At 41.7% G+C, this 10,857-nt stretch overlaps 1 protein-coding gene across 1 annotated transcript in view; it reads right to left on the reverse strand.

The window, feature by feature from the left end:
* Positions 1 to 8,163, reverse strand: part of LOC126401864 (heparan-sulfate 6-O-sulfotransferase 3-B-like) — a 34,724-nt gene extending 26,561 nt beyond the window's left edge. The window contains exon 1 of the mRNA XM_050063387.1: positions 7,215 to 8,163. Within this exon, the coding sequence (XP_049919344.1) occupies positions 7,215 to 7,756 (542 nt within the window). The 5' untranslated portion in view covers positions 7,757 to 8,163. The remainder of the gene's footprint in view (positions 1 to 7,214) is intronic.
* Between the last annotated feature and the right edge of the window lie 2,694 nt (positions 8,164 to 10,857).

Raw genomic sequence — 10,857 nt, forward strand, 5'->3', positions numbered from 1 at the left:
GTTCCATAATTCATATTAAATTCAAAAGATAACGAAAAAACAGCTACAAGTTAGAGGGAATAGTGATAAAGTGGTAAAACTTGGCATTGATCCACAGCCTCAGACGGATGCGCTCAAGCGTGCCGTGCGCACAAGCTCAGTTGGTAGGCTATACTATATTTTCACATTTTTAACAATGCAATTTAAAAGTTTTGATTTTTATTGATAACCTACATTTACCAACAACAAAAAGACTACATTTAGCACCCAAAAAAAATGTCTGGTTTTTTTTTTAAGCCGTTGCTAGCCACCAAGCATAATTTTATTTCGCAGAACACAGGAGTTGCTTGTCTACAGCTTGGTTCGTGTGTGAAGTAAAGTGGTGAAAATATTCCAAATACAGCGTACATTTAAACTGATATTTATATTTTTAAGTGACTAAAGTATGTTTTGCTGCGCCCCAAAGACAATTCTAAGAGAATAGAAGAGGTAAAACCAGGAAAAGACAACACTTGCGATATAATATCCAAAATCTAAGACAATATCTTGTCTCATATAGGGGTAGGAAAAATTGATAAAGCATAGTATGGCAATATTTTGTGTGGTGATATTGTTTTGATACACGAACGTCAAGTATCGATCTATATTATATACATTATTCTTTTTTGCAAGTACACATTTTACTACAACTTGTGGTACTAGAATAATAAAAACAGTTGCTTTTTTGGTCCACTAGATGGTGCTGATGTTTTTTCCTGGTGAGAAAGAAATCAGAAATGCGCTGTGAGCATTTAAATCATGGAAGGAAAGAAGTACTTGAATGTGACTCATGCGATTTGCAAGCAGTGTCATATATATATGAGAATAAAATACGCTGGTAATACTACGAACCCGAGAACTCACCTCACACTCCACCATCCTGAGGTAGCGGTAGCTGCTGACAGCCAAGCCAACGCTAAACCTACTCCGCAGAAAAATCAACCAACACTGGAAACACTTAGCTCGACAAAACTACCATCCAACTCTGAGAGAATGAAGGAAATAACAGTCCATCACCTACTTCATGTGCAAAGACCTGTGGCCATAGAGCATTGTTAAAACTTAAGGCTTTTGTTGCATGCTAAAAACACATATATGTGACTCTGTCCTGACGTTTTTTCACAGACACAGCCGTACCCAAGCTCTACAGAGAAGTGAAGCGTAAAGCTGAATTATCTTTAGTGCTGCAGGAGGGTGGCATTAAATTTGTGACTTCTGGTGATCCCCACCCCTCGTTTCATATCACCATAACGAAAGGTATGTACACTAAAAATATCATTAAGAATATGACACATTTGCACCCAATACATTAAATGTATGGCCAAGTGTTTGTAATATCAATCTCTAGTTTATGTATTTGCTGGTGTTTTTACACCAGTGTGGTGTGTAGGAGAGAGGTGATTTCAAGGTGACTATGAAGTGCTCAGAAGCAGACAGATGCTTCTGTATTCAGAACGGACCAGAAGGACAATGTACACCAAATGTGCAATACATTAATCATAAAGTACAGTAAAAAGGTCAAAAAGTCATTATCTGATACTGATACTGATGTTTTGACACAACTGAGGGGATTGTGAAAAGCAGTCTGTACATTCAGTGTGCACTGAAGAATTTTTAGTCACTCTTCGCCTCATTTCACAACCCTCCTGAGACCCAAACATATTTCATCAGGGGACAGAAAGTGGAGAGCAGAGGCACTGGAGATAAAGGCATTCTAACTTAGTGAAGAACTGGCCCTGCAGGAAAATGTCCAATGTGACTTACATATTATTGCATTTTACATTATTAGATTGTTAATACTGAGGCATCAGTGTGTTTATTGTTGTAGCTGGTGGAGGTGTATCTATTCTACATACAGTGAGGTAGTTCAGTCCAGTGATTCCCAACCAAGTAATTCTGGCAGGTCCTGAGCTGATAAAAAGGGTTTAAAAGCCTTTTTAAGATAAAAAAAAAAGTCATAATTCCCTCTTTGTTTTAAATTGCTGTGAAAACATTGTAAAATTTCTCCTTCAAACAACTGTATTTATCAAAATTTCTCCCCAAAAACTAAATTTTACAAGATTACATTTGAACACATCATAAGTACATTTTAATTTACCTTTGCGCAATATTCGTTTTTACTGAATAGGGCTTGAATGCATCATCATGTAACTCAATGCAAACTCCGTCAGCTGTTACCTAACGTTAACTAACTCTCCAGCCGATTTTAACACGGATTTGTTGTTTACAACATCGCATTATCAGAGGAAAAAAGGGTGTGTCCCCTGATACGTCGATCCTTTCGTCCCAGCAGCGTCCCGGGGAACATTTCTATTTGTCCCACACATGTTTTCTGTTGTCCTGCTTTTTAGCCTGGGCAAAATTGATGTGACACAACAGAAAAACATTGGCCACTGACATCGGTGAATGTAATTTTATTTGCCGAAAAAGCCAGTAGCAGTCAACAAGACAAATATTGGCTGATACCAGTGTTTGGCCGATAAATCTTTGCATCCGTGCTGCCAACAACTCACAAAATACATGTCTGTCTGTTGGAGTGGAGACTTTGAAATTCAAAAAAGTCCGCACTGTATCTCCAAGCTCCACAGAAGAGACAAAAACTTGCCACCCTCTTCTTCTGCAACTGTTTAAAGACAGGTAACTGCGTATCTTAATGCGCAAAACACCTGATATTAACAGCAGTGGATGGAAATCTGCATTTTTTGCATTTAGTATAAGGTGAAGTAGAAGTGTAAAGTAGCAGAAAATAGAAATACTCTAAGTTGTAAGCTCAGTATTTGAGTAAATGTACTCTCTGGGAGGAATTTGTAGGAATCCCGTATGTTATTTCTTGTGCGCAAAAGTTAAATAAACCAGTGTTGGGTCTGAGGGCTGAGATAAGGCTCTCTCTGCAAACTACATCACAGCCTGCAGGATGTAGCCTTAAGATAGGTGTGGGCGTCATCCATTCCCATGATGTTTGATCCCTGGCTGTCTGCATTCCCATTGCTATATGTGACTTGTATAAGACGAGAGTCATCCTTCAGAACATGCTATTACTGAGTTGGACTGTGCTTTGCAGTCAGACTGGGAGAAAATGATTTGAGTGCTTTATAAAATACATGAAATTGGTTCAGCTTGAAAAAATCTCAATGATTACATCTGGACTTCAGGTACCAAGTACAGTTTAAAGCAATGGGGATTATTAGAAAAACAACTAATCTGTCTTAACTTCTCTGAGGAACAGATGGAAAAGGGCTGTAATACACTTAAATCTACCAAAGCAGGGCGATCTTACAGAACAGATCAGAGTAGCATTAAATATTGTATTAAGCTGAGCAGTAACAAGCCTGAGCACAAATACAGACACATGCACAAACTCATCCCGTGCGTCACAAGCCATCTACATCGCCCGAAGTGACAGGACAAGGGCCTTTCAGGTCTGATAAACCCGCGACATGTAACCTTGTGGCAACACATCAAGTGCAGAATAAGCTGTGTGTAGTCTTTACTCAGCAGCTTTGATGTAAAACGACAGGAGGGCTTCACTTAATTTGGTCGTCTATTTCCAGGCCGATCCGATGGTCCCCTGATATTTGAAAAAGTGATTTTTATAAAAGTGTTTTTAAGTGTGTGTGGACAGAAAATCAACCAGGCATTATCCGTGGGAAATGAGAACTTCATGTGACAGATTTGTGGCTGTTGAATGAGTTATGACTCATAAGTCGTCCAATAAATTCACGGGTATAGATTGAGTTGTGACTCATGGTGCGTTTGGCTCAATTATGATACCTTCCTCTAAATATATATACATATATGCTGCATCTGGTCCTGTGTGACAACTGTGCACACAAGACAGTGCCGGACGTAGCATATTCAGAGCCCTGGGTAAGCTTCCCATGCCCCTCTGCTGCTCTTCTTCTTTGAGTTAGCTGCTAACTGCTGCTAGCTCCTTTTTTTTAATCCCCCAGCAGTGGATTGCACACATAACATGCTGCCAGAACGTCACACCCTTCCACGGTACCATCCTGCCAGCTGTGCCTTTTCTACAGATGCCAATTAAGACGGCTTAAATGCAAGAGAACTCTATCCCCCATTCCGTGATTGTACCTTTCAAAATTACTATTACAAAATTAAAGAATTAATGGATCAAGACAAAAATTTCACATCAAAAACATGCATGTTGCAACATCATAATCAGTGCTGTTAAACACAGCAGACACAAATTTGTCCTTGAGCAAGAAGCTGAATCCCCAAAGCTGATCAGAATCTGCGATGACCTCTGACCTCCCTGTGGAAGGATCAGGCAGAAGGAGTATTTCACCACAGCGATCAATGAAGTATCACATTATCAGCGAGTACTCTCCAAGATCACACTGCAGTATGATAGTGTATCGGATATTGTCTGCTGCAGTGATGAAGCACAAAGAGAGCTGTCTCTAAGTCGACACCCACAAGAGTTAATCCACCACTCATTATCTCCGAGTGGAAACTTGACCCTTTAATAAACACTTCCCTTAATCAAAAAATCAACACGTTATTGCGGGGAAATTGCTGCACAGCCCAGATTTGGTGCCGTCTTTAAAAAATGAAGCCAACTCATGTCTGCAATCAGCCTTTACGCAGCTAAGTGCCAATGTTAATGAATGCTGATTTTTCCCTAACTATTATATTGAGCTGACAAGTGTTGACTGGAGTGTTGTTGACTCACTCATAGTGCTGATATGGCTCGGAGGCGCCTCTTCGAAACTATTTAAAAGCGTTAAATTAAGTCTGATGGCTGCCACAGAGGACTGTTAATGGATTGGAAGGACTCTTGAAGGCGCTCCCCGTCCCCCTTTAACGCTCTCTGTAACATATGGAGATTTGCTCTCTGGACCAAATGCAAGGCAAATTGGCTTCAACACGCAGGCGGCACACCTCACAGGACCCTGCCCTTCTTAAGTGATTTACTCCCTTAAGCTGAGCTGTATTGCTTCTGTAATTACAGGAAATTGAAACAGACCTTCGCAGGAGGAAGCGGCCTGTCTGCTGGCTGCTTCTGAATGTGCCGGAGGAGACGGCTGCTGGTGTTGACATGCCATGTGGTGTGCATGTTAACACTGCAGCTTTAACAGCTCCATACCCTACATTACACGCCAATAAGAACACGCATGGCTGGCATGAGCAGCCCTGGAAGGAACTGAGAGTCAAGGAGAAATCTGTGCCACGACCTACAGTCTTAAAAAACCCAGTTACCTTTGACTTAGTGCCTGTAGGCAAGAGAAGGACACTCTCCAGCTCTACTACAAAACTCCTCTCATTGTTTGCTCCATAAACTAGTTACAAGTCATAATGAAAACTGTCGGCCATTTTATCCTGTCTGTTGACTGATCAATTCATTAACTAATCACTACAGTTACACTCAGGACTCTGTCTCATGCTCTCATAACGTATTTAACACTGAATAAATGAATGAATGAATGACTACATATCAGGAACATGAGTCTGTGAGTATACCAGTGAATCAGTGAGGGAGTGAGTGAAAACGTGAGTGAGCAAATTAATGAATTAATAAGTAGGACTGAGTGAGTAAGTGGAAAAAGTGAGTGAGTGAGTGAGTGAGTGAGTGAATACATGACTGAGTGAGTGAAGTAGTGTGAGTAAATAAGTGAGGGAGTGACTGAGTGAATGAGTGAAAAAGGGAGTGAGTGAGCGAATAAGTGAGTGAATACATGACAGAGTGAGTAAATAAGTGAGGGAGTGACTGAATAAGAGAGAGTGAGTGAATGAGTGGTTGAATAAGAGACAGAATATGAATAAGTGGGGGAGCCAATGAATAGGTGAGTGAATATGTGTATGTGACAGAATAAGTGAGGAAGTGAGTGAGTGAATAAGGGAGTAAGTGAATAAGTGAATGTGTAAGTGAGTGTGTAAGTGAATAAGTGAGTGAATACATGACAGAGTGAGTGAAGAAGTGTGAGTACGTGAGGTAGTGACTGAATGAATGAGTGAAAAAGGGAGTAAGTGAATGAGTGAGTGAATACATGACAGAGTGAGTGAATACAAGACAGAGTGCATGAATATGTGTGAGTAAATAAATGAGGGAGTGAGTGAATGAGTGGGTGAATAAGAGAGAGAGTTCGTGAATGAGTAAGTGAGGGAGACAATAGGTGAGTGAATATGTGTATGTGACAGAATAAGTGAGGAAGTGAGTGAGTGAATAAGTGAGTGAGTGAGTGAATAAGGGAGTAAGTGAATAAACGAATGAGTAAGTGAATAAGTGAGTGAATACATGACAGAGTGAGTGAAGAAGTGTAAGTGATTACGTGAGGTAGTGACTGAATGAATGAGTGAAAAAGGGCGTAAGTGAATGAGTGAGTGAATACATGAGAGTGAGTGAATAAGTGAGTGAATACAGAGTGCATGAGTACGTGTGAGTAAATAAGTGAGGGAGTGACTGTAAGTGAGGGAGTGAGTGAATGAGTGGGTGAATAAGAGAGAGAGTTCGTGAATGAATAAGTGAGGGAGCCAGTGAATAGGTGAGTGAATATATGTAAGTGGGAGAATAAGTGAGGAAGTGAATGAGTGAATGAATATTTGAGGGAGCCAGTGAATAAGTGAGTGTATAAATGAGGGAGTGAGTGAGTGAATGTATACAGTATATGAGGGAGTGAGTGAGTGATTAAGTGAGGTAGTGAGTGAATAAGTGAGTGAGTGAATAACTGAGGAAGTCAGTGAATGAGTGAGAGGGTAAGTGGATGAGTGAGTGAATGACAGTGAGTGAATAAGTGAGTAAGTTAGTGAGTGAGTGAGTAAATAAGTAAAGGAGTGACTGATTAAGTGAGGGAATGAATGAGTGAATAAGTGAGGGTGAGTGAGTGAGTGAGTGAGTGAGTGAGTAAGTGAACGAATAAGTGAGGGGCTGATTTGCCTGACATTGAAAAGATGAGTCTGTAGGCAAACCAGTAAATAAGGTGTTGAAAATCAATTTGTAGGTGATGAGTGAGTGAATAGGTGAATAAGTGCGTGACTAAATGAGTAAAGTAAATGAACAGACTTAAAATCGAGAAAATGCAACCAAGAGGAATTAAAAGAGTGGCTCTGCAAATGAAAATATGAATGAATGAGTGAGTGAGTAAAAAAAAGAGCTGATGAGTAAATGAATTGGTCAGATAATAAATGAGCGCGTGGCAGCCCACTTATAGACTCCACCTGTCCCGCAGGTCGCACCTCACCTTTTGTTCTTCTGGGCATTCTTCTTGTCCCTCTTGTTCATCACCACAGGCACACAGCTCGTGAGCTCGGTCCAGTCCGCGTGCAGCCCGCAACTCCAGCCTGTGGAGAACCGTGAGAAGAGCCACGACTCGGCTCTCCCGGGCCGGTGACAGGTGCATTTCCTCTGGCCGGGCATGCAGTCACAGGGCTGCTCCAGCTGGATGTTTTTGACCAGGTGCCGCCCAAACGTCGTCCCGCCGGTCTTCTGAATATGGAGGAACACCATCACATCATCTCCTCGGATGTTGAAGTCGACGTGCCTGTCCAGGTCCCGCTCCGTGAAGTTAAATTTGGATGTGATTTTGGAGGGAAGGTCCTCGTCCGCCTCCTGCTCCGTGTAAACTAACTCCATCCCTGATGTATACCTCTGGAAAAGCCCTTTGTCGTCACTTCTGAAGTAGCAGGTGTTGCTGTCCGCCGGGCACACATACTGGTAGCCGATCATTAAGAAGAGCACCGCCGCAATGGGAATGAAGATGAGTCTATTGAACTTCTCCTCCATGGTGGAAAACTGTAAATCACGCCGGCGGCACAAACGGTAACGTGATGTCCGAATCGTGTTCCTCTTCCCCTCGTCTCATCCTGCCGCTTCACTTTAAGTACGAGCTGCTCCGGTCAGTTATTTAAAAGCTGGAGTTTGAGTCCCACCAGTACAGAGGAACATTTCCTGCAGCGCAGCTTTGGCGCGTCTCGTCCTGCACGAGAGCAGGTCCACTTCTCAAACTTAAAGCTGTCACACTAAACACTCACTTATTCCCAAAACATTCAGACATATTTTTAATTAAATGTGTCAAACTGGTGGCATAACTCGCGTGCAATGACACCTTTGGAGACGTCAGCGCGAAGCGGCACATCCCCGCGTGAGGAGCGTTCGGGCTCGGCTGTCCTGCCAAAGCCAACTGCTGATCGGTATCTGAGCCAGGAGCACCAGCGACAGGCTGGACTAAACGCACACAGTCACTTCCTGTCAAGGCTTTCACAATAAAATCTCCAACATATTCAACATCGAATTGTTTTGAATAGGATAAAATGATAAATTCAGTTCAAATAGAAAAAATGTGTATTATGTTAAAAAGCGTTAAAAGTAAAGAAAAAAAAGTATGTAAATTGGATTTTTTTTAAAGAAATAAATTAGAAATATAAGAAATTAGAATCATTTTAAGTCATATTGACTTATCTAAAGTGCCTGCCGTCTGCTTATAGCCTACTTTTGCTTCACAGAGTGCCCAATTTGGTCAAAACTCGTGTTAATTTACTACTGACAGCATTATTGGAGAGCTTCCATTTGGCCTGTCACCTCTTAGTCCTGCATTAAAAGAGACAGAGCCAACTAAAAGTTTAAGTCTGAAGAATGGGGCCTCCATCTTCAGGACCTACTGTCAAGCCAAAATCCCTCTCTGCTGAGTCTTAATATTGTTTATAATAGTTCTGCAGGTTAGGAGCCATATATAAAAGTTACAGACACAAACGTTTTTTTAAAGCAGGAAGTGTTAAATGCTATTGTTTTTTCTAATTCTCATTTAAAGCATCCAGTCATTCAGAGTAAATCACCCATGGATTATATTTGGCATAGGCTTGTGCACCACCCAAAGGCCGAGGATCTAATTAGTCCAAAAAAAAAATCCCTTTCTGCTTTTATTTTGAAGACCAGAATACAAGATTTCCGGGTTCCTTCTGGCCGGCTTGACTCTACATCTGCGCCAGTCATCTGTCCCGGCTGCCGAGTCGGTGACGCAACCGCATCTCTAATCACACACACAGTGGCAATTTGAGTGGCCTAGAACAACTGCTGGCGGAAAATCACTTCTCCCAATAATACAGGAAACATATAGGGACTTAAAGTGGAAATAATGTAAACAGCAGAGATTTTAATGATAGGCTACAACATAAGTAAAACATATTTAATCCCTATTAGGCCCTAATGTGCGCCTGTGGTGTAACAGTGACTTTGAAGTATCATTGGTATGTGTTTATTCCATATGGTGTCTGGTTCAATCTGTGTATCAATACTGAAGATGTCGTCTCAAAATCTTAATATATGTTGGTAAGATTATTGTAAGCAGGTCTCCACAGTGTGAAAATATGACTTGTGTGATTTAAGTCACCATGCAGCCCACAGGAAAGAGTTAAATCCTCAGTGGAGCTCAACGACTCATTTCAGCACCATGGACAGATTCCAACATGTCAAGTCAATAATTGGCATCGTGTGTGAGAGAGGTGTGTGTGTGTGTGTATGTGTGTGTGTGTGTGTGTGTGTGTGTGTGTGTGTGTGTGCGCGTGCATGTGTCCGTGTGTGCCCACCATTTCGTCATTATCCCACATAGGTTTTCCTATACCCCTGGACACCAACAGACTGGAACACGTGATGCAGTACAGTTGAATTCACAGCGCTACTATATGGACACTACAGGCTAGAACTAAAGGCATTTTAGCCCTCAGTAATGGATTTCCTTTAAGCCCGCACTGATCAAAAGCTTTTGTTATTTTGCCTTAAATGCCCTCCATCAAGGGATTTAACCAGGATGCACTTTGGTATGTATTCTATTCAATCCTCTTTCTGCACTTTGCCCTCTTGCTCAGACATTGACTTAATCTGTATGGGAGTTTAGTCTGTGGCTCACCTCTCTTTGTGTCAAAGAGGAGTCACCATTCCTCATCCTGAGGGAGGGTGGAGGGTGGAGGCTGGAGTGGGGGCATGAAAGGAATCTGTTATGGAAAGTGTCAGGACAAGAAATATCTCATTCTCTAAAGGTCATGCAGAAGTGTACTGCTGGACATTAGGTATTTTGCCTCAGTGATGATAACATCCCGTGTCAGCATGCTCTTTACCTGTAAGGCCTCCTCCAGATACGCTATGATACAGTCCTCATTTTGCAAGAGAAACCTTCTCTACAAATGGCACGCTGATTAAAATCTGAGCAGAATCCCTGATGGGAAAGAATCTGCATTAATGTTTTGTGCAGTGAAGCGAGACTTGTGTTGTTCTGGCTGTGCAGCTGGGATATTTACGAGGTCCCTGACGCTCACTACACAAGCCTTATGAGAAATAACCCCGGAAAGTGCTGATTCAGCCGACTGCAGCAATGTACAGAGCTCCCTATAATGGAACTGAAGCTTCCTGGAAATTATGATTGGATTGGTGTGGGATTTCTGTTTATCTGTTTTTGTCTTTTTCATTTCCAGCGAGGCCCCGGTCCGATGCAGCTGCAGATGTGTATGTATTTTGTAGTTATTGGAATTAGAATTGATTTTAAAATGATGTTGAGAAAGTTCACTTTTGGACTCTTGCAGTGGGACCTCTGGCGAGCTGAGAGTTTCTGGGTGTTTCTCGCAAATGAGCAGCCTGAGACATTAGGAAAGCAAATGGAATGTAAAAGTGCTGCACAAGAAAAATTGAGAACATTTAAAGGGGGGAAAAAAGAACTGTGGGGTATCACAGCTGCGGTCGCAGAGAATGAAAAATTATCTAAAACTTAACAGCCTCAAGAAATATCTGCCTCTTGCTGCTCATTCTCCAGGTTATAGAGTAGGAAGAGGATAAGACGCACACAAAGTGCAGAAGATGATAAAAATGATTCATTTTTACAAGCATACGCACTAAAA

This window comes from Epinephelus moara, chromosome 15, assembly GCF_006386435.1.
Source record: "Epinephelus moara isolate mb chromosome 15, YSFRI_EMoa_1.0, whole genome shotgun sequence".
NCBI lineage: Eukaryota > Metazoa > Chordata > Actinopteri > Perciformes > Serranidae > Epinephelus > Epinephelus moara.